The sequence below is a fragment of the Hypomesus nipponensis genome, chromosome 8 (assembly GCF_054491055.1).
Source record: "Hypomesus nipponensis isolate SF chromosome 8, ASM5449105v1, whole genome shotgun sequence".
In the NCBI taxonomy this organism is placed as follows: Eukaryota; Metazoa; Chordata; class Actinopteri; order Osmeriformes; family Osmeridae; genus Hypomesus; species Hypomesus nipponensis.
In genome coordinates, this window is record NC_140368.1 from 11,702,113 (window position 1) to 11,726,542 (window position 24,430).

At 51.1% G+C, this 24,430-nt stretch overlaps 1 protein-coding gene across 1 annotated transcript in view; it reads left to right on the top strand.

The window, feature by feature from the left end:
- Positions 1-24,430, top strand: part of ntng1a (netrin g1a) — a 68,887-nt gene that overhangs the window by 27,469 nt on the left and 16,988 nt on the right. Inside the window, exon 3 of the mRNA XM_084703838.1 lies at positions 17,266-17,438. Coding sequence (XP_084559964.1) covers positions 17,266-17,438 — 173 coding nt within the window. The remainder of the gene's footprint in view (positions 1-17,265; positions 17,439-24,430) is intronic.

Sequence of the window (24,430 nt, forward strand, 5' to 3'; positions counted from 1 at the left end):
GGTGGAGGTCCAACGTTCCATGCCGCCCCAATTACCGGCACCTTCTAGCAAATTAGGCCTGCCGGTCTCTAATGATGCGCTCAGCTGTCGTACGCAGCCCTAATTAACGATGTTCTTCGGTTGCACTTTGATTTGATTCGGAGTACAACTTCTTAAGCTCACCATTGTAGCTGCTAAATATATAATTGTATTGAATGCGTCAGGTCACAACACCAGTTTCTAATTAGAGTCTGATATGCAGCGTCCCTGAAGGACATGAAAGGTGTCGCTGACATGATAATATTAGGGTTACTGGATGTTTCCGTAAGTGTCACCGAAGCACTGACACAAGCTGAGCAGTTTTACACTTGTGTGATTTTCAATTTAGCGTCCCCGGATCTGGTTAAAGGGAAGGAATTCAATTGCTCTTGTTTTGCTCTTCACGCGTGTGGGCAATCGTAGAACAATGGGGTGCAGTTTAGTCACTGACTGTTTTGGAATACGTGAAAGCGTGTTAATCCTGTCATCCCTGCTGTGTGGGAGAGGTGGTCGTTCTGGGTACTCTGCAAACAGGTGCCATTACAAATAGTACCCCAAACTTGCTGAATCCGAGTCCACACCCCCTTTACTGTGCAGCAGATGCGGCCATGTTGGATATGAATCTGCACGTCTTGTTTCAACAACTGATTCATAACTTTGTGGATTCCTTAATAACCACACATAGTCCACCACAGCACGGCACAGCCTATCTCACGACAGGATTTATAAGGTCATATAGCCTTGTGCTGAGGGGATTCAAATAATGAATGTCTCTCTCAGAAATTGAATTTGTGACTTTTTCTCCTGACCAAGAAGGTCATTTGAGAAAATAACCTTGGGGAATTGAGCCATGTATAAGAATGGGCGGAAGCTAAAATATCCCCCCCATCGTGTAAAATGGAGGGTATATGGGGTTCAACCTTCCTGTTCTCGTGCCGCGATCATGGCCTGTCTAACGTGCCGTCGCCGAGTGACGCCGGGGTGAGAAAATGTTCCCTGATGTTTACCGAAAAGGTAATACACAGTTCAGGCGTAACGACACGCGCTCAGCGAAGAAGGGGGGTTCCTCTCCCCGCTATCCTCCGCCCACGGCGAACCCGGGCTCGGCTCACCCCCCGCGAGGCGATACAACAACACACGTAAGCTCCTTAACCCCCTGGAATATTCCGCGGGGCTCGGCGGGAGAGTGCTCCCAAGGCCACGGAAGTTGGATCCGGCATAATTCACTCCACTGGACTTCCACATCTCCTCCCGGATCAGGGGAGCGGGCGTCAAGCTCTTACGATCCCCTCTCCCTCTCCACGCCACGGCGGGGGGGGGGGAAGACAAAGGAAACGAGGCTTTGCGACAGGAGTAAAGTAGGTCAGAGAAGACGACAGAGAGAGGATAGAGGATGGAAAGGGGTTGGGGCCGGGGGTAGACTTGTTGTCTTGTGAAAGTTGTTTTGTGGAAACAGAATGCAATATTCATGCAGCTTTCATTAAAGTTAATTATGGATGATGCGCAGACCAAAGGCGGTAGAGGTGAAAAGGATCGATAACACAGCATTAAGAATCAGACGAAAGCGTGAAGTGAAGAGATAATGTGAATGTATTGCATTCCGGGGCGATTGAGAAAAAATGAATTTGTCACCCTTCAATGTCTTACTGTATCAGCAGGTCTGAAGGGGTGGGGGGGGGGGGGCGGAGGTGGGATGACATTTTCTAATTACGTTCTGTCTGACTCGGACACACTAGCGATTTTTCTTGCTCTCTAAACACGCTCCATCTCTCACCTACTGTATATTTGTTTGAGCGTCCTCTCTCTCTTTCTCTCTCTCTCTTTCTCTCTCTCTCTCTTTCTCTCTCTCTCTCTCTCTCTCTCTCTCTCTCTCTCTCTCTCTCTCTCTCTCTCTCTCTCTCTCTCTCTCTCTCTCTCTCAAACTCTCCTCTGTCTTTCTGCGCCACACCCCTGTCAGCTTTTTCCCTCCCTCCCTCCCTCCCTCCCTCCCTCCCTCCCTCCCTCCCTCCCTCCCTCCCTCCCTCCCTCCCTCCCTCCCTCCCTCCCTCCCTCCCTCCCTCCCTCCCTCCCTCCCTCCCCTCCCTCTCGTGATGTGATCAATAGAGTGTAATTCAAGCGGGGGAGGATTTGGGCTCCTGAAGGATCTCTCTCTGATGGTCCTCGTTCCCTGCCTTGAATTATACATGGAGAAGGAACCCCACCTCATCCATCCCCCAGGCCCGGGACTCCAGGACTGATCCCCGGCCTCCATCTCAGATCCCCCCCCCCCCCCGCTGCCTGGGGGAGGGGCTGATGGCCTCCAGAGCCGGCACAAGCTCAGAGAAAGCACAGTGTTTGGTTTAGCACGACGCCAGTCCGTCCTACCTCCGGCCTCTCCGCAACCGCGACGCGCTTTCGGTCTGTGCAATATGGAATCGAGGGGGGGGGGGGGGGGGGCAAGTCTAAACTGCAAGCCCACCACCCACCATCACCTCACTCTCCGGGACTATTTTGTTGTGTTTTTTTTGTTGTTGTTGTTCGTTTGCCCCCCCTCCCCCTCTCCCTTCTCAACCGGTACCCTTCGCTTAAAAAAAAAAAAAAAAGAGATGAGATCGCCGGCGAAAGAAAGTTTGTTCCCCCAATTTGCCACATCGCCCCTGGGAGCTGCGATTCAATTTCCCAGGCAGACGTGGGCTCCAGGCGAGCAGAGCAAGGTCACAAAGCACCCAGAGGGCTCACGGCCATCTTGACTGCCGGGTTAGACAGGTAATTCACTTGAATGGGAGAATTGATTACTGGCCGTTGAGTTTTCCTGCCCTGGAAATCCGGGGGTAGCATTAAAGATGTGTGCCCCCGTGAGCCAGTGCCTTGTGGCCTATCACTTTCTTAACCCCGGTATCTCCTAAAAAAACACATTTCTCGGTACACTTCCAAGGGACTTTCCGGAGACTCAGGACTAGTCATGAGCCAGTCAGGTGTGCACACGGGTACCCTGTCGACCTCGGCCGGAACATTCTTGATCGGATGGGCAAGCGTCGGGTGACTCGGTTAATGGCTGGGAAATCGAAGGCGCTATTTTCGACGTTGTTATAAAAACCAATGTGTCACGCTGGTTTGACAACACGACGAGGCGTGATACTTTTGAGTCTCTCGTTCGTACGTGTTCATTGAACATGATTCCACTGTGCTGCACTTTTCACAGCGTGTGGCGCTCTTGTTACGAAAACGCTTTGTGTACAGTCACGCCGCATGACCTCTCCCCACATCTTTAACACCAAGTCATTCTCAGACAACCGTCTCCAGCTTTACCTACGAACACCCAGGGCGAATGATTGATTGACATATTGTGGTACACCAATGATTAAGAATGAGCCGTGGCTCCTGAATAAGTCCTAACAACTTCAAACAATCGCTGAGCCGAAGTGAAAGCGATGGGTCTGAACGTTGGTCCCGGCGGCAGGAGGCAGGCGTGAAGGCGATGGTTCTCCTCCGATGTGATCGCGGGGATATTAACATGCAGTGTGGCGTGTGGTATCGCTGCTCTGGATGTAGCCATTCCACCCATAGATCAGTTCTGTAGAGAGTGATGGCTCAATGGCACTTCCCTTGAGGAAGCAGAGATTGAGTCTCTCTCTCTTTCTTTTGCTCTCTCTGTCTCCTTCCCTCTTCCCCTCTCTTTCTCTCACTCTCTCTATACCTCTCTTTAACCCCCCCTCTCTCTCCCTCTCTCTCTCTCTCTCTCTCTCTCTCTCGTTATATTTCTTCCTCACTCCCTAACTCCCTCTCGCTCTCTCTCTCTCCCCCTATGCGTGACTCTCTCCCAGGTCTCTCCATGGAAGACAGATCATCTATTTGTGCTCATTTCATGTTTCATCCTGCCCACTTCCTCCCTTGAATAAGTCATACAGCATCTGCCCCTCCTCAGTCTCTCTCTCCTTCACCCTCTCTCCCCCCCTCTCCCTCTCCCTCTCTCTCGCCCCCTCTCCCTCCCTCCCTCTCCCCATCTCTCTCTCTCCCTCCCTCTCCCCATCTCTCTCTCACTCACTCACTGTCTCCTCTCTCTCTCTCTCTCTCTCTCTCTCTCTCTCTCTCTCTCTCTCTCTCTCTCTCTCTCTCTCTCTCTCTCTCTCTCTTTATTCATTTCTCTCCCTCTCTCTGTCTTTCTGTTACTCCAAAAGCATGTCTGTCTCCTCGTGCTGTGGTCTGCTCTTCATCTGCTCCGAGTCAGCAGTTCTCCTTGACCGGTGCGTCTCAACTTCAAGCCCATGGAGTGCTTCATCAGTGCTGGACAGGTGACCAGGCGTCGGGTCTTGCAGATGCAAAACGTAGACCGTAAACAACGGAAATGTCACCCTGTGCGTTTGAGTGAACAGTCGGTAAAACATCTGCGGCGAGGTGTCGCGGTGAGTGCGAGCACTTGTGTGTCATTATCACTTTTCGAAACGACCTCTGTGTAGTGCTGACAATAAGGAGGTGTGGTAGCGGTGGGGGTGGGGGGGGAGCTATTTCCTGCGTGTCTGAGGTGACTCATCAAGGAGCATTGTGGGTAAGAGAAGCTCTAATGTGTAATCACACACCCAATTGATTCTGGCACCTCATTCATCATCCAGTCATCTCGTTATCCACAAACACTATTTCCATATGTCAGCTCGGCTAAAGAAACAGTTTAGTATGTAAAAATATACACTTAGGCCACCTGACGTCTTTAGCTGTGAGTGAAAGCAACGCTATTCTGTGGCTGGGAGGAGGGGACAAGGAAAGACTGCCGGGGTCAGAAATGACATCACTTCCTGTACGACCTGGTTCAACCCCGCCCCTCCCCAATCCACAGTCAGCTCAGGTGACACGTTTCAAACTCAGCCTTCTTCAAAGGGCACTGGGCTTTGTGTGTGTGAAATTTTTGAAGAATATGGAGACCTGAAGGATTGACCTTCCTTCCTGCGGTGGTGTAGTGGTCGGCCTGCAGGGTGGATTAGGACATCCGAGCCCGGTGATTGATGGCCTTCAGCGGCTGGTCAGCCCGTGAGATCTCAGGAGCCACAAATCTCCGAGTCCGGGCGTCGACCTCCTTCCTGTCCCTGCGCCTGCATCCAGGACCCAGCACCAACCTTGACTCCCCCAAACCCCGCCCCCCCCCGCGACTGTCTTTGATCTTGTGTCCTGCCAGCCTGGTTTCGGAAGGTTCCGGAGCTTCATTTTTTCATTTTTTTGCACCTGGCACCGTTTACTATATTTTTTGTGCATCTGGCTCTCCTGACTCCTGTTTTGAAACGACCACAGCTAAAACATGGACGATGTGGGCATTTAGACCAGTGCATCTTCAACCCTGGGCCCACATTGTCTTGTATGTTTACCTGCCCCAACACACTTGATTCAGACCAATGGCTCTTCATCAAGGTCTGCTCTCGGACGACAGGCGGACGTGGAAAACAACCGGCGTACCTGTGTGTTTGCAACGTGAGGTGAAGTTGACGCGGAAAAGCATCAAAATTCCGTAGCGCCGAGAGTTCTTTTTTTATTTTATTCACGCTTTCAGTTTCTCCTCGTCCTCTCACCTCTGTTTTTAGCTGTGCTGCTGGAATAGTAGTGCCGAGCCAAGAGATGGAGGCACGCTGAGAGCATCACTCTCTGGGATAGAGTCTGACGTGTGGATACTCAGACATGTTACCTGGCCCCCATCTTCAAGGAAGGTTATATTACCGCCTTTCACAAGTGGGAAAGCGATCTGTCGCCCCGCAACGCCAGCTCTCTCCTTCTCCAGCCCACTCTACAGCGTCAGTCATCCATCTCCCCTCACCCTGCCTGTCTCTCCTTCTCCCTGCTCCCCCCTCTCTTTCTTTCTTTCTTTCTTTCTTTCTTTCTTTCTTTCTCTCTCTCTCTCTCTCTCTCTCTCTCTCTCTCTCTCTCTCTCTCTCTCTCTCTCTCTCTCGCTCTCTCTCTCTCGCTGTCTCTCTCTCACTCTCTCTCTGTCTGTCTGTCTGTCTCTCTGTCTCTCTCTTGGTGTCTCTATCTTTCTCTCTCGCTCTTGTCATTTATCTCGCTCTCTCCCTCTTTGTCTCCTTCTCTCCCCCCTTTCCCCACCCACTCCCCTCTCTTCGCACAACAACAAAATAACCCAGCAATCGCCCTCCGCCGCCGCTTCTCTAATAACACCGCGTCCTCGCCACCCCAGGCCTTGCTATTTACCACTGTTGGCTCATCGCGTCCCGGATATCAATACCCAGACAGCGGGGCTGGTTCTGGGATGGCAGCGCTAATACCGGCCGCTGCCGTCACACACCAGGCCCACACGACTAATGACATGAAAACACCCTGAAGCTCCACACCTGTGAACTGTGACGGTAAAAAAAAAATTGAGAGCGAGGGAGTCGAACGGAGGGACCGGGGGGGGAGGGGAGGAGGAGGAAAAGGGGGAGGAAAAGGGGGAGGGTAACAGGAGGTCGGCAGTGTTTTGGCAGCGTCGGAGCACGGCTCGCCGTATCTGGCGGTCCCAGCTGCCAGCGCTGAGTCACCATGGCTGTCGGCGAGGGTGTTCGGCTTTCAGCGCGTCTGCGTCCGCTATCGCTGCCCGCGAGGAAGGGGGATCGAGGCCCCATCCTGGCGGGTCAGAGCACAGGAGTGTCACATGACGACATGGTACCTGCCAATCATCTCTCGGTTCTCATTGTTAATTAGCCCCCTCGTTAAAGGAGACAGTGTGCAATTCTCGGGCTTCTCCCCTGCAGTCTCGTACGCCCTCCATGAGATACTGTTGCAGAAACACGGACGCTAACCATGCAAGGGGGTTATAAATATCAACACGTCATCAGCAAACGAAACACGTCAGGTGAAACACAGCTCAATAGAAGGCCGCTTAGACAGCCTCTTGCGTCCTTACCCGCAAAGGACCAAACTTGAGGTCTGGACAGAATACTGGAAAGTATTTCAACTCTAAGAGCATGATTCATTTCTGAATTGTCGTACGTGGTGTTGTTATGAATAAATGGAAGCGAAGTCAACGAACACTTTCCAAGAAGCAACCGTCCTCAGGGGGTTAGCCTGTCACACGGGCAGAATCAGTTGGCCAAGCCGACTCCGTACCCGGCCTCCCCCATATTAGCTGGGACTAAGCTCAGCACGAGTTAAGCAAATTTGTCTAACTCTTTGTGATTTCTTCTGCAACTGTTCCTAAACGCATGTCACAGCCCAGGCCATAATCCTAATCACAATTTAAAGTTGTAATCACAATCACAATTTAAAAGATTTGGAAACCCCGACATGGTGCTCATTGCCAAACGAAGAGATTAGCAATCCGCTGAAGACCTATCGCATCATACCGCAGTGAGGGGAAGAACAAAAAAATGATATAACAAAGAAGAAAACGATGACAGATGACTCTTTACACGCCGCACGTACTGCTGTCACACGATCACACGTTTGATGTCGCTACCCCCCCCCCCCCCCTCTGCCCCACCACCGCTGAAGAAAGGCTGAGATGGAGTGTGAATGTGATTGCGATTGTGTACAGTAAGTCCCGGGTATCTCAGAGAGAGGCAGGGCTCATGCATGCTACCTGGCTCGTAAATAAACATTTCCCTCTGAGGTAGCTGCTGGAGAAACGGACCTCAAACAGAGATTATTGACTGCCAGCCAAATGGGGAGAGGGAGAATAAAGCGAGAGAAGAAGAGGGAATAAGACGAGCCGTGCAGAGCGGTTACCTTGTGTTTACAGAACCATGCGAGCGAGCCGGTGTGATATCCTGTCAGTTGACAAATATATGATCACCTCCATCTCCTCGCGTTCTTCACAGAAATCAAATGAGAGCTTACGGCAGGACCCCATCGACGCGTGTGCGGCGTCGCAGACAGGCGACGCTGTTAATCCGTTTGAAATGTTTGGCAGATCAGAAAGCCGCAGAGAAAGGGGGGCTGTTGTATAGAAGGCTGGATGTGGCCTGTACTGTAACAGAGAGAGAGAGAGAAGAAGGAATATGTCTTTGTTGATGGAGCTTCATGGAGGCCTACTGCCACTACAGGTGACCGAGACCTCTCTGTTTCCTGAAGGGCTTCCATCCTTCTAAGTTTCAACTGCAAGGAAATCATTTCTTTTGAAAAAGATCATTCATTCCGCAGTAGCGAGACCCATCAGGAATATTGCAAATGATCTCGGTTGAGGTGACAACGATATTCAGATTTGCTCTGATTGATTTCTCCTCTCTCTGCTACGGCAGTGTTAAAATAGCATTGCACATGGACAATATAATTACATTTTTATGTCTCGGGCTGGTGAGCGGGCTGAGACTAGGGCTATGTGCCTCGAATCTCAAGTTGTTCCACACGCACTTGACAACACCATATGTTGCTTCATAAACGGAATTGTGGCACAGTGTGTGAGTGTGCGCGTGCTAGCATACAGCACACCCCAAGCTCATCTCTAACTGAGATCAGAGAAACTCTTCACATACCCAGAGACACACAGTCTGGAACAAGGCCATCCCTCACACTCGGTCTAACTGAATAAGCGCGCTTGGCGACTGTTACACTATTCAGTTCCGGACAAGTCATTTGATTGGACAAGTGTCATTCCATGAGTGCTGATGCAGAGTGTAACAGCACTGGACATTAAAACCATACATCACTCCACTTCCAGTAAGCGTTAATTACAATAACTATTGTTATCTACCTTAGATTGTAACAAACTTTGTTCTCCAAAGATAAACATACATTCACTGTTTTGTGACAGAAAGTTGCTGGCCTATGTTAACATGCAGATCTGCGCAGTATAATAGTCTTTTTTTTTTGCTTGCCATTTTTATTGATTATTGAATATTACTAAGCCTGCTTAACCACTCTGGAGAATATTTTTTTATAAATTCTTCCCTTCAATAGTCTGCCATTTTCCACCCTCATTTCGCATAATGCTCTTTTATCCTCGCATTAAACTAGTCAATTTCCTCAATTGTGCTCTTTGTGAATAGTGGAAGGAGAGGCTAACCCTATCTAAGGCATTTTTTCCATTCTTCCCCCAGTCAGCATTCATGTGGTGACCCATTTCATTAATGGAGAGGCCTTTCAGACATGTGCTCCTGCAGTCTATCTCTGGTCTTCCCGCTCTGCCCTGCCGTCGTTATGGGCCCAGCTGTCAGGAGTTCAGGAGTAATCACCTCGTTGACTTCTCCTTCACTTCCCTCCACCGTCCCCTCCCCCTGCCAATAACTGGCACATCACGAGCTTTCCACATTGTGTATGTGTGTGTGTGTGTGTGCGTGTGTGCCTGCGTATGTCTCTGTGTATGCACATACTGTATGTGTCCGTGTCTGTTTATGTGTGTGTGTGTGTTTCTTTGTGTATGCACATACTGTATGTGTGTGTGTCTGTTTATGTGTGTGTGTGTATGTGTGCATGTGTGTGTCTTTGTGTATGCACCTACTGTGTGTGTGTGTGTGTGTGTGTGTGTGTGTGTGTGCGTCCGTCTGTGCCTATGTGTGTACATGTGTGCGCCTGCTTGTACAGTGCTCATGCACCAGAAACCCACATTGCCATTCCGTCCATTCATCCCGGCCTAACAGCGCTAGCTCGGCCGTTTCTCAGTTCCAACACCTCGGTCAGCCTGTCTAAAGTCTGATATCATCAGCCTCTGCGTTGACGGCTGGCGAGGCCGCTAGCCTCTGCGTGTAGGATAGCGAGGCTAAATGAGGTCTCCTCCGCACAGACAGCGCCGGCTGGCACCGCTGGGCCCGTCTCCAGACTCGGACCGTGGGTCTGATAGCTTCTCGGCGTCTAATCCAGAGAAGCTTGGCTGCTTTCCCGGAAACCAGCTCGTTATCGGGACGCATGATGAGGCTTATAGGAGAGGATCTGTTGGATGTGAGAGAAGAGAAGAAACAGCCATATGCCTGCTGTATTTCACTCGCAGACAGAAATAGTTTCTCTGTCTTTATCCCAAATTAACAGAAAGAACCAACCTTATCGTCCATTCAGGACTGGACTCGCCTTCATTGAAAAGGTGACAGAAAGGTACTTTGTGTATATTCAGGCAGGGTAAGGGCTGTGTCAGCAGATTTGGGAAGGACTGGTGAACAATAGGTCTGGATTAGGTCAGGTTGCCTCGACATAACGGTCTGAACAAATTAGTCAATGTTACAAAGCAGGCAATTGCATGCAGAGCTGCAGTGAATTCTTCTGCTGCACGTTTCCCAACACCCCAGCACACAGGGACTCTGGCAGGGACTGGGATTCGAAACGAGTTGCCCCCACAGTCAGATCCGTGATTCAGATCGCCAAATGTGGACACGCTGCCGAGGGAGAACCGCAGAGCTGCTGAATAATGTGATTGCCGGTTCATGAAAAGCGAGTGATCGTTATAGAGGTGGATAAATGTTCAATGTTATTATGTGGGATCATTCAATGGGCGCTTTAGCCTTCCAGCAGAACAGTCACATAATAGGTCGGGATCTCACAACAGGAGCAAAGAATAACAGCGGAACAAAAAAGGATGTTCTATTGAATGCCCCCTGACCTGATCCCCCGCACAAGGTTGTTGTGTCTGAACAGTGTGGATGACCGTGGTGATCTGAAGAGGATGGTGAGCACAGGACACTGGCATCATCCAAAAAAAGCTCTTTAGAATCTGGTTTGGAAAACATTCACGTGGAACAAAGTTCCCTACAAAGGGCCATGACCTTGTCTCCACAATGCTCGTCTGCCAGCTGAAACTCAGACACTGTGATTGCGTACATTCACAGATGATATGTACACACACACACACACACATGCTTGGACATACTGTCTGCACACACGTTCTCGACCATGCACACACACACACACGCTGTTTCACGTCTCCTCTCTCTCCAGTTTCATTGGTCATGGCAAGGGCTCCCTCGCATCGGTGAACAGCAAACACTGGCCTCCGGCCATTCAGAAACCCTCATTTCCTCAGTCCTGCGAGCCCGGCGAACAGTCGAGTCTCCAAACCATCCCCAACCTGTCTTTAGGGTGGGGGGGGTGTTGGATCAGTCCCTGCCTCAGACAGACTACCATCCACCCCCTGAGTGCTGCTCTGCTGGTCCGCTGGACCTCAAGCTGTGACGGGCGGTTTGGGAACTGGGGCCCACTGGTGCGTTCATGACAAGGCGACACGCTGCAGTTCCCAACAGCTTCGAGGGGCATAACTCAGGTCCTAATGCTCAATGACAGCGGATGGAAACGTCGATGGGTTTTAGTATCAGTATTGAGTTGGATGTTAGGACAGGGCGAGTGCTTCGGAAGGGAGCTGGGTCAAGTGCTCGAGGCTGTGGTTACACGCACGCACGCGCGCGCGCACACAGGCCCGCGAATGCACACGCGGGCACACAAGCGCACGCACACACAACCACGCAAACGCACGTACACGCCGGAATCACGTGGATCCCATGTCTGCAGATCCACCCCAGTCAATACCCATCACTCTCCCAGTGCCTGTCCTTAAGTAGACCCATCATCGACGTTGGCTTATGACACGACACCGATCGCTGATGTCCCTCCCCCCACCCCCCAGGCCTCCCTCAAAACCCTGCCACCTGACCCCGGTGGTCTAGGCCCCTTACCTCTCTGGTGGGCCCTCATGTCTCCAGCCCCACACCCAACACCCTCCAGCCGAGAGCCAGGCAGTATCAGCCTAGCCACGGCATCGATTGTATTGAACTGGGTTGACGCGGCGGCAGGGTAAAGACCTCCTGATTGACTCCTGCTTGGGTAGCATGACCACCGCCATACATAAGTAATGCCGCGGATCTCGTAGCGTTTGGAGAAGGCAGAGGCAGGCAGGGAAGCGGGTGGGTGGGTGGGTGGTTGGTGCTAGCATGCAGCTAGCGCCCCCGCTAACCGCGTTCTTCACCTGTGCTTTATGTGGAAGGTTTCCAACTTCCATGGGGTCGAATTGATTCGTCCCATACGTGACCTCCCTTGTCCCATGCATTGACCGCTACGCTGATCCAACCACTGACTGATACAGGAGCAGGAGGGGCAGTGCTGATGACGACACCTGAGAATGAACACCGACGCCTGTGATCATCCAATCAGAGCTCCACCCTCGCGCGCATCAGTAGACGGGAAGTCAATGCGCCAATAGGCCATCGTGATGACAAGAAATGGCTCAAAGCAATGAATACACTGTGTATTCAGTCAGAACCATGTCAGCACTGCTGCGGCAGAACACCTTCTGTCCCGTTTTTTCACGGCCACAAAGTTAGCAACCCTCAAGTTAGCAAAAGTATCACATTAGGATCCAAACCAAGTTACTTTTTTGGAGTGCTGCTGGGGGGCGGGGGGGGTGGGGTCTGAGGGAACAAGCCACCGCTCGACCTCTCTCCGGAACGTTCGTTCTCTCAAACTCATTTGGAGACTCGTCTCTGAGAGGAAGTTCAACTATGGGGTCACTTCACTCGTACTGCTCTTTGCGTTCTAATTGGTTCTGCTGAAAGCGTATCGCTTTAGCAAGGCAGTAAGTGAGGTAGACCTTGCACAAGGCAGACAGGTTTCTAATTCTGGCTCGTTTGTGGATGCGCAGCTGTGAAGAGGTTTGCGCTTTTGTTTATTATCAATATACCTTGGCTGTCAGGCAAACAGATTCCAAGGTCGGAATTAGATTACCCGTTTTGTAAACAGAGAACTACAGAATTGCCACTTGCAACTAGGGATTAATAAAGAAAAGAGTGACACAAGAATGTTATTCAAATTGAACTTTTGCTACCATGATTTGGGGTAACTGTGTTCAACTCTGGCCCCACACATTAATGCTGCTGAGATGTGTGAAGTCACAGATATAACAAGTCCTGTTCAAGTCTAGGTTCTTCAGGCTGGAGTTGAGAACAGGAGGAACATTATTTATGTGTACCTGTCTGTCTGTCTGTCTATCTATCTGCCTCCTTGTCTGTATGTCTCTGCCTTCCTGCATGTCTGTCTGTCTGTCTGTCTATCTATCTGCCTCCTTGTCTGTATGTCTCTGCCTTCCTGCATGTCTGTCTGTCTGTCTATCTATCTGCCTCTTTGTCTGTATGTCTCTGCCTTCCTGCATGTCTGTCTGTGTGTCTGTCCAGTACCACCCCAGCTGAAGTTGTTGAAGGCTTGTGGTGGTGAGCCGTTCCTGCAGAGGATCCCTGGAGACCCAGAGGAAGTTCAGACATCCGCAGAACTCTGGCTTTTCTCCCTGTCAAAGCCTGTTACTTTCGCTGTGTATGTGCGAGTGTGAAAATGTGTGTGTTTGTGAGGGGGTCGGTTCAGGGAGAGGGTCGTTTTGCTAAGGGCTGTCTCTGGAGGACGAAGAAGTCTGGCTTGGACTTCCCACAATGCACTGTGGGCCAGAGGAAAAAAACATCTCAGGAATGCAATTAGCGGCTAGCTCGCTAGCAGAGGGCGAGAGCAGTTTTATCGCCGGCGCAGGCTGAGGTGGCGGAGCCGGGCGGGAGGAAGAAGAGAGGGTCAAAACAGACTTCCACAGCTGCATTGTGGGGGGCTGTTTTTTCTTCCGTTTGACGTGGCGTTCATCTCTGTTCTAAATAACTGTGGCCTGATTAAGCGAAAAGATTCTACCTGTATAGTGTCTGCCCCAAGTGAATCACCTGGGCAAACCTCGAGGCATCAACGCTCAGCCCTGCGACTGGATATCCAGTCCCCACCAATCTCTGGTGCTCCTTTACAAACAGCCACGAGGAAACATGCATCCAGGCAGCCTGACCCCCACTCTACGTCATTAAAACAACACCTGCGTATTAGATTGGGTGTAATTGCTTCTCTAGCTTAACCCACTTAGAAAGCGTGTCGCGCCTATTCTCCCCTGCTCCTTCTGCACTGCTTCCTGAACACACGCCGGCTCCACTTACTGGTAATTATGATTCATCACGAGCAGATACATCTGGCAAACCAGCCGCGGAGAGAGAATCCGTGGGGTTGTTTTGGCGAGAGAGCGCGAGGACACCCCGGTGAGATGACCTTTGTGTCTTAGAAGAGATGAGGTCAAACCGTGAGGAGGGTGAGCTATTTCCCTTGGTTTTCCGCGTGTTTTCACGTGCTTTCACTAAAGTGTCAGTGAAGTGGAAAACGTCAAAATACGGATTCCGCCCCGTCTTTCTCAGGTCCAGTTCCGTTACCTTGGAGGTCGTCGAAAACCTGCTCCAGTGGGCTGAGTAGGGATCCAGCACCGGCTTCTTTCAAGAAAAAGATAAATAAATCCCGAACCATGTACACTGTCTACCGCATTTCAAGATCCGTAAAGTTTCTGGCAGTTCTACGTAAGTGTTGGGCTGCAGTCTTTGAGAAGCATAAGGAACTCTTCCAGTGTAACCTGTCTGAGCAATTTGAGCTCATAGCCTCATGGGTAATTTATGAATACATATCGTGACCTCTAGCTAGTAGACAGTGGTTGGCACTTGGAATAGTGCCTTGAGCACAATCTCTTTGAAAGTACTACATAAAAACACAACGCCTAACCTCGATGAATATTTATTTTCAGGGAAGACAGAGGAACAGAGTGAGAAGAAATTGTCAGAGAAAAAGGCAAAGAGACCAAAAGAAAGAGATAAAGAGAGAGAAACAGAGAAACTGATAGACTTTCGTCCCAATGTCATAGACGTTGCTGTCACCTGCATTAAATGAAGACAGTCATTAAAGTGAGATGGCTTTGGGGAGTCGTTTTGCCATTAAAACCTGATTAAATACGCGCTTACAGCGTCACACTCTAAGCTTCTACAGCCCCAACAGGCCTCCCTCCCCAGCATCAACTGCCACACACACATACACACACACACACACACACACTGGCACACACACATCCAGACACCGGCACACACACAGACACAAACACACACACACACCTCCGGCTACCATAATAAAGGAGGAGCTGTCGGTGGGCCCACAGGGTCTTTCAGCCTACGGCAGTTATGAGTGCGTGGGTGTGGTTTGTTTGTGTGTGTGTGTGTGTCTATGTATGTGTGTGTGTGTGTCATGGCAGCCGGAGGTGTCTCGCGCTGGCATGGCGTCGCTGCCTGATGATTAAAACGTTGGCGGCGTTAAGAGAAGCTGAAGGTTAAACCACAAAGGAGCTCACTGTGGAGTCTCCGACCCCCCCCCCAGTCACTTTCAGGGGAGGGAGGGAGGGAGGGAGGGAGGGAGGGAGGGAGGGAGGGAGGGAGGGAGGGAGGGAGGGAGGGAGGGAGGGAGGGAGGGATCAAAAAAGGAAGAAATTGAAGTATGGATGGATAGAAGGAAAGGAGAGAGTGGTTGAGGTTGAGTCTTAAAAAGTCAGGCATTTGTTTGAAGCAGCAGCCAGACCCTGTGTTAGACTTGTGTTGATTTTTTCAAGCTTATTATTGTGTACTTTGTGTAGAACTCATGTGCACTGGCCAACAGAAAATAGAGCCCACAAACGATATACCTGAGCAATTCCCAGGTATCAAATGCATGGGGCCTAACCGTACGTCTCGTATGGGGTTGTGTATGGAAACTCCCACCCTGTCTCCCATGCGCACATCAGGCAGGTGACTTCCTGTTGACGCTGGGTTGTGAAGGCTGTCAAAGCCCCTGCCTCAACAGGCTTCTGGTAACGGATATGCAAATCTCGGAGGAAGGAGGGAGGGGGGGGGGGGCTGTAGTAAAAATAATGACCCATCATTTATGCGCCGCATGTCCACCTGCAGGGGTGGCCACCCTGTCTGTCACCCAGAAGCACTTTGTGTGTGTGTGCGTTTGTATGTGTGTGTGTATTTACGTGCGTGTGAGAGAGGAGAGGAGGGGGGGGAGATGAATGGACAGGAGAGGAGAGGTGAGGAGAAGAGGAGAGGAGACAGGACAGTCTAGAGAGCAGGGGGCAGGGGGAGAGGAGGGTGATGGAGGGGGGAGAGGGAGGGGGACAGGGAGGGGGAGGGGGAGGGGGAGGGGGAGAGGGAGGGGGAGAGGGAGGGGGAGATGGCGACTTCTATAATCTGCAGACCAGACCTCGAGACAGGCGCTGTGCGGATCAGTCCGATGGCGAGATCAAAAGTCCTCTGATTGGTTTAGGAGTAGGCTGGTTATATCTATCTGCTTAGAGCAGCCATGGGGGAGAGCGACATGGGGGGGTTGGGGATAAGGGTGAGACATGGGGGGGGGCGGGGGGGGGGGATCAGGAAGGCCAGCTGTCACTGCCGTTTGTCACTCAGACATTAGCAAGCACCACGGCAAGGCGCTGTCTGTGCCATCGCATTCTGAGACCGAGAGAGGAAGAGGCAGAGAGAGAGAGGAAAGAGAGAGAGAGAGAGAGAGAGAGAGAGAGAGAGAGAGAGAGAGAGAGAGAGAGGGGGGACGAGAAACAGAGAAACGGAGAGGAGGACAGAGAGATGGGTTTCTCCCAGGTGAAGTTAGAGGGAGAAGCCTGGGGTGTGTATTGCTGTTGATGGATCATGTGGTTGTGTTTCACCTAGTCAGATGTTGTCAGGGTGACAAATCACCCCATCGCCCTGTCATGTGACATGATGAGTCATTAACGGCACGTGTCTCACCCTGTCGTCTGTCTACCTGAAGACATTGGAATATGTTAGCAAAACACAAGCATGTAGTTACTCTCTTACACGTACACACACACACACACACACACACTCTGTGTGTGAAACCAGCACAACTTTATTTATAAATGTAAAAAAATGCTGTTCAAAGTACCGCCAGATTACAGTTTGATCCACGGAACGCTGTGAGAAGGACAATCTCAGTGTGACTTTTGAGAGTTGCTCTCCGCCTCGAGTCCTCGTTTCGTTTTCATTCAGCATAGCAAACACGCCCTGACTCCTGCCCCCTCGCTCAGAGAGACGCTATCCGTCAACCAAGAGTCAGAAAGCTCTCTCTCCCATAGGGATGCCACCCCCCCACCTCCATCTTCCCTGTTCTGCAATTCCACTTCCGCTCGTTTCCTTTAGTCACTCTCCCTTCGCTCCCTCCCTCTCTCGCCCCGTCTCACACGAAAGGTGACCTCGCCGCTATGACCCTCCCTCCTCCGCGGGGGAGGGCCATTCTAAAGAAGTCATCGCCCCGAACGTCGAAGAAAGGGACGGGAGCCGACCGCGAACGAAGCGCTCTGAGGAGCCCGGCTCGCCTCAGCCGTCCCTGCGCGGCCCAAGAAACGGAAACACTCGCCGAGGACGCCGGGCCCTCCGTCTGCCGTCGTCCCTCTCCCCGCTCTCCCCGCTCGCCATCGCCTCCGACAAAACCTCCCCCCTTAACGGTCGGCGTGCTCCGTGCTTACATTTCCTCTCTCTCCCCCCCCCCCCCCTCCCCCCCCGACAGGTGCAAGTGCAACCTCCACGCCAACAGCTGTAAGTTTGACGAGGAGAAGCTGGGATGCGAGTGCGAGCACAACACCACGGGGCCGGACTGCGGCCGGTGTAAGAGGAACTACCAGGGCAGGGCCTGGAGCGCCGGCTCATACCTCCCCATCCCCAAGGGCACGGCGAATATCTGTGAGTAGCTCCGCGCACGCACTCACTTTGGCGGATGACACACGCGCCCAGACGGGCACGGGCTTACATAGACGGGCAGACGGACACACGGGCATGCCCGCACAGACGGAGGTACGCACACACACACACCCGCTCATACGGACAGACACATACATACACCCAGACACACGCAGACAGATATTGACAGACACACACACACACACACACATCTAACACACACAAAGGCAGACGTGCTCACTCTTGCCCCCCTCGCCGAAACACAAACGCCTCTTATGAGTGAGCTGATAACCAACCATGTTCTCCTTCCTTCTCAGATTCACACCCTCTCCGTCTCTGTGTGATAGAATGCCAGTTGTGGGTTGGTGTGTGCGTGTGTGTGTGTTTGTGTGTGTGTGTCTGATCATTTCTTCGTTGGATTCTGGTCAGTGAATCTGTGTTCTGTATTTGTCTGAGTGCTTAAAGAAAAAGTGTCATGTAGTTATTGGTTTAGGTGTATATTCTATCTACGTAGATATATCTATATGTACACGTTTATGTGAGGCTCTGTACAGACATTTCCTTGGAAAAGGACAAGAATGAATTTGTGTATGTAACAGAGGCAAAAACAAATCCTGGGTATTCTTAGTGCTGTGGAACCAGGTCACTTATTTTCAGTCTTAGTCGGAGGAAGAAAGTCTTTAAAACCATGACAGAATCCAGCTGGTCATTCTGAATGTGCACTTATTATAGGATACCTCTATGGTGGGGTGCCAGGTGTTCCACACACACACACACACACACACACACACATACTGCCTATACACATATACACACCAAAAACACATCCACACACATATTCTGTCTATACACATACACATCGAACACATTCACACACGCCCACACACATACAGTGTACCATACACGCACCAAACACACACCAAACAAACATACACATATATATATATATATATACACTGTACATACACACACACCGAACACACAGACACACACACACAAGCATGCACACTCAAAAACATGCACACACTTGAACATGCTTCCGGGATCCAAATTTCGTGGCAAATCGTCGATTTACCACGCGCAGGAAACCAACTCCCCCAAGGAGGAAAAGAGAACCAGTCCGTGTGTTAGCGGGTGATGATGATGGCCAGTGCGTCAGAAGCTCTGATCCAGGGCTTAGCTCAGGCGTGGCCGTTGTTGCGTCCAGCGAGGAGTGTTCCTCTGAGCGACGGAGGCCAGACCTGTTTCTTCCCCCAGGTGCAGAAACACGGCCTTAGAAAGGGTTAGGAAAACGAGCGAGCACGGGTCTTCGATTGGCAGCGCGTTATGAAAAACAAGGCGATCGACACATTCGTGAACTCAATCACCCATAGCCCTCCCCCGCTCCGCACTCGCGCTCGGTTTTAGAGACAAACACATCCAACTGGAGTAGTGATGAAGAGCCGAATGACTGCAAACAGCACAGTTTGATTCGGTCTTGGGGAAGAAAGAATATAAATAATATAGAATCAAATGATCAACGCCTTAAAGGCATGAGGAATCCCAACCTGCAGAACATTGAGATCTTCTCTCCTGGGGTTAGGAACAGAGGAAAAAGCCTGGCTTCTGTCATTCCAGACCCAGTCATGACAGACTCCCCCCCCCCCCCCACACACACACACACTTCCCCTACCTTCCCACAATCCTCTGAGCATATGGTGGCTCAGTAGAGACAAATTCGTCAATGATGAAAATTTAATTAACATTTAATTTATTTTTACGACGCGCGTTAAGCCGTCAGATCTTTTAACAAGATGGATGGATAGCATGGGAGAGGGCAGCATGCTGCTCTGTACGTTTGCGCGTCCGATCTGTTCGTCGGCGAGGCAGGGAGGAGGAGAGAGAAGAGGGGAGATGGGGGGGGGCGAGTGATGGAGAAAGAAAGGGAAGGCTGAGACAGAAGGAGGGGAAGAAGCATCACTCTCTGTCAAGGAGAACTATGCCTCCTGGGCTCTCCTCTTTGTCTCTCTCTCTCTCACTCTCTTTCTCTCTCTCTCTCTCTCTCTCTCTCTCTCTCTCTCTCTCTCTCTCTCTCTCTCTCTCTCTCTCTCTCTCTCTCTCTCTCTCTCTCTCCCCCCTCTCTCTCTCTCTCTCTCTCCCCCATCTCTCTCTCTCCCCCTTATCTCTCTCTCCCTCTCTCTCTCCCCTCTCTCTCTCTCTCCCCCCCCCCCCTCTCTCTCTCTCTCTCTCTGCGTCTCCCTTTCTCTGTCCCTGTTTCTCCCCCTCTCCCTCTCTCTTGCGTCTGAGGAGCCCTGTAGCAGAGGGATCAGGCAGAATCCCCCGTGGCAGGTCATTTCCCCAGGCCAGGGGGTGCAGGAGGCTGGAGGAGAGGGCCAGGGCCTCTCGGTCTAAGGGGGAGGGGAGCAGGACGGGGGAGAGTTGAGGACCCGCTGGACCCACTCCATGTGGCTAAGAGCGTCCGCTCTGACGCTGGCTGCCAACGTCACGTCAGCAAAGCTACTTATCTTACCCATGGCTTTTTGTTTGTTTGTTTGTTTGTTTGCTGGTTTGTTTTCCCGGAGTCTGGCATCTGGGTTGTTTCGAACGAGAGGGTTCTGTTGTTGTGAGTGTTGAAAGAGCCTAGTGTGTGCGTTTGTGTGTGTGTGTTCAAGTGTGACCACACACCGTGCACGCCGATAAGAACGAGGTGAAAAGCGTTGTCATGGAAACACTGTCCGTCGGCAGGCAGATGAGAGGGAAGAACTCCTGATGACCCAGGAGGGCTGAGGTCATCGTCCCAATAGTGTGTGTGTGTGTGTGTGTGTGTGTGGAATGGTAGTTCTGTGTGTGCGTGGGACTATATTGTGTGTGTATGTGATGTCAGTTCTGCGGTCCGAGACACTAGGGTATCGAACGCTCCTGTTTTCCTAATCCCACCTCGTCCAATCAGGATCAGAGGTGGGATGTAAAACAGTCCGATCGCCAAACTTCCCCAGATCAAAGGGGGCGTTAGCAGACATGTCCCTGGGCAGAGTTAGTGTGTGTGTGTGTGTGTGTGTTGGGGGACTGACAGAGTGTCCTCCCTCCAGACCCAGACCTCAGTTTTCCTCAGAGTTTAAGCTGTCAGGATCCAGGGGCGATCTCACGGAAGCCACATCAGGAACACAGAGATGGGGTGTAAAAGAGGAGAAAGAATGTCTTTGTCGGTTCTCCGCCATCTTTAGAGACCGGAAGGGTACTCCTCGGCTGTTTAAACTCCACCCCGCTAATCTGGCCTGGAAATGTGCGCGTCAAACAGAGGAGTAAATCATAACAACAACAGATCATTATCAGCACGCAGGATTGAGACTCACTAATGGCGTTTTCTCGTGCTGCTTCTCTAATTAGCGTGTATCAGCGAGTAACTAACAGATGTTTTAGCTTGGTTGCACGCCCTTGAATCCCCGTTCTGATGAGGCAAGAAGAAGTGTGCGCACACACACACACACCAACCCACACTCTCTCAACCCCCCCACACACTCTCTCTTACCCCAGCTTCCATACACACTCTCTCACCACACACACACACACACACACTCTCTCTCTCGCCCAAACACAAATAAACAAACACAGATTTGTGTTCATTCGGTTAGTGTTTATTCAGTACAAGTCAACACAAAACATGGACCAGAGCCACAATTAAAATCCCTGTTTTGCTTGTGCCCCCTGTACATTTGACACGAATGAACGTCCTCTGCTCATGTCAGAACAAGACCATAACTTTCTTAACTTCCTAAATATTTCAATCTTCAAAATTGCTGACAGAGTGTGCGCCAACGTGCATTTAACATTGTGCCCAGTGTTCCCTCAAAGCTGCAAAGGAGAAGAAAGGTGACCCTGTTGAAACAGGGTCTGGAGAAGTGGTGTAATTAGGATCTCCTCCAGTGTCTCCTGGCTGCAGTGTATAGAGACACTGCAAAGAGTTCTACCTCTGTCTGCTTTAGTTGGTTATTCATGTGTAATCTCATGAGTTTAACCCATTCATTTCCGCAGAGCCGCACACTGTCACACACACACACACGTATGCTCGCCTGCACACGCACACAGCCTCCATTCTCTCTGTCTTTCACATTTGTATGGCTTGTTTGTTTTTTCTCTGTCGCCGGGCTCCATTTGCAGCTTCTCCTCATGCCATTGAAGAGTTGCTCACTCCTATTTCAACTCTCTCTCTCTCTCTCTCTCTCTCTCTCTCTCTCTCTCTCTCTCTCTCTCTCTCTCTCTCTCTCTCTCTCTCTCTCTCTCTCTCTCTCTCTCTCTCTCTCTCTCTCTCTCACACACACACTCACACACACACACTATCTCGTTATCGTTTTTCTTTCTGTATATCTCAATTTCTCCACCTTGTTCTCTCCATCCCCTCTCTCTACTTAACGTCTGCTCTTCTAACACTCTCTCTCACCTCCCTCCCTCTCTGTTCTATCTCTCGGTTTTGTTTCATGCTCTCCGTCTTCCCTCAGGGGACCATCTTGTTTACTTTGCCTTCTCCACGTCGCGGCTCTATGCAGCTGCCACCGTAATCTCTCTTTCAAATATTTGTTTCTTCCGTCTCTGGATTTTTCCACCGCCCGCCTCATTCCTCCGGAATCTTAACTGTGACTCCAAACTCGGCACACAAGCACTTTAACACTTGCCACCTTCAATACAAATCTATCCTCCCTCCTTCACCCCCCTCCCCCCCAAGACATTTAGATAGAGTAGTCAAGCAGTCAGGCAGGGGCATGTGGTAATGTTGCTCCCGAGGAATTCAATCACATTGTGGGTGGTCGTTTCCCCGGCACGGATGGGCAAACTTCTTCCATAACTGGTTAGCGGGGCTTGTCGCCATCGCAGGGCGGCTGTACCAGAGGCCCGGACGATGATGGATAGCTATAAAATGACGGCGGCCAGGGAAAGTAATTACCAACTTAGCCTGCGGTGGAAATTTAGCAGATAAGCTTCCCCTGGAAGGCCCAGGTGGACGCTCGGCAAACACACGAGTCCAGCTGAAGGTCATAATGAGAGGAAACACAGTGCTGAGGCTTCTGGGCATGTCTCTCCATGACAGACAGACAGACAGACACACACACACACGCTCACTCATACAAAATACTCAAAACACGTTCATTCTGTCCAAACGCGCAGTGGGTTGCTAATTAGCACATGGGTCTTCCAATGGAGGTCCGGGAACTGTTGAAGGCTGGCCCAATCCGAAGCTGTTCCCTGGATCCTCCATGGGGGGGGCCGGGGGGGGGGGGGGGCGGGTGTCTTTGGCACCTTAACCAGGTGGGGTTAATGGCGTCCGATCCGGAGCGCTGTTGAACGGCAGAGAGCTCGTCAGAACACTGAGGAGAACAGATTCTGAATGTGTCCTTCCGCGTCGGTTCGAACGCGTGTCTGTCCTCCTCCCGGGGGCCTGTGCGCGTGCGTGGGCGCTTGTGCGTCTGTGTCTGTGCGTCTGTTCACGTACATCTACGGACACCAGCTCACACGGTACGCCCTCAGAGATCAAGTTCACCATCAAGCGACCAGCGACCTTAGAGACACCAAGCAACTCAGCCCATAAGAATCAATGGAGTGTGCCATAAACATAAGAACCCCTAATGCCTTTCCTGTGTGAATCCTGCACAATTAGATCTGGGCTCCGCTCCGTAATGGGCAACTTGGGCAGGTGAAGAGGATTCGAAATGACGGTGATTGAAAATTAATCTAATGGTACGACATACGATCTTTAGCATCTGCGCGCGCCTGTAGGTTGTTGATAAAGAGGTTAATGGCTTTGTTCCTGACTGCAGGCAGAGACAACCAGAATCCTGACCTCCTGTCACGATACTCTGACTGTGTGGGTTGGATTGACAGGCTTGAATTCACGAAAACACATACGATTTTTTTTCCCCACGATATACACACTGTTTACACACTTGTATTTGTCACGAGGTACAAAAGAATGTGCTCCTGTTTTACTGGGTTAGCAGGAGTCAAGCGTCGTGTTTGAAGTAACGTGGTCGCGTTCTGAAGCGTCCCCCTGCTGAATGAGAAGCAGCCAGGAAGGAAGCACAGAAGTACCGGATTTGTGATCTCGCCGCTTTATCAGATTTTGCGGCTGTTGTTTCAACTAATACGGAGGACGTTGGGGGAATACATCGACCTCTAGATATCCTCACAAGCTTTGCACGGCTCCCTAACAGTAAGAACAGTTGGAAACCGACCTGGCTTCTCCTGAAAATTCACTGGCTCCTGTTCTCGGGCCGGGTGGAGATTTCCACCGTCAGTGCTCTTCAACGAGTACTTATAGACGACGGGTAGCCATTACGGCACGGTCAGCACTAAAGGCTGTCATATCGTCACCATAGGATCGCTTTTTTGTTATGAGACTGATAACTGTGCAATCTCCGAGCAGGGTTCTATTTCCTCGGGTGTGTGTTCGGAAGGATGCCGTCGCCGAGAATGGATATGGATGAGGTCGTAGATAAGAATCAGGAAATGCTTGTTCGTCCGCCAGTCTGTCACTTGGTGAACCCTCGCAGCTGCCGGCCCGAGGCCATGTCGGTGAACACCTTCTTTTGCTTCTCTGTGAAGGCGCTCGGAAGCAGACATCTGTCACCGCAAACGCTCAGAATAGGCCTGTGGACTGGCACTGCACGTGTGTGTGTGTGTGTGTGTGCACTGCACGTGTGTGTGTGTGTGTGTGTGTACTGTATGTATGTGTAGAAGGCGCCAGGGCGTGGCATGCATGTCGGAGATGATGTCCACAGCAGCATACAGTGAGTGTGTGTGTACTGTGTGTGTGTGTATTGTGTGTGTGTGTGTGTGTGTATTTTGTGTGTGTGTGTGTGTAGAGACCGCTAGGGCGTGAAAAGTGCATGCAAGTGTGAGATTAGTCGGGTCCACAGCAGCATGTGTATAGTGAGTGTGTGTGGGTGTAGACACAGGTAAAGATGTGGATAAGCAGATGTGTGTGTGTGGGAGGGATGTGTTTGTGTGTGGTTGTGTTGTTGTCT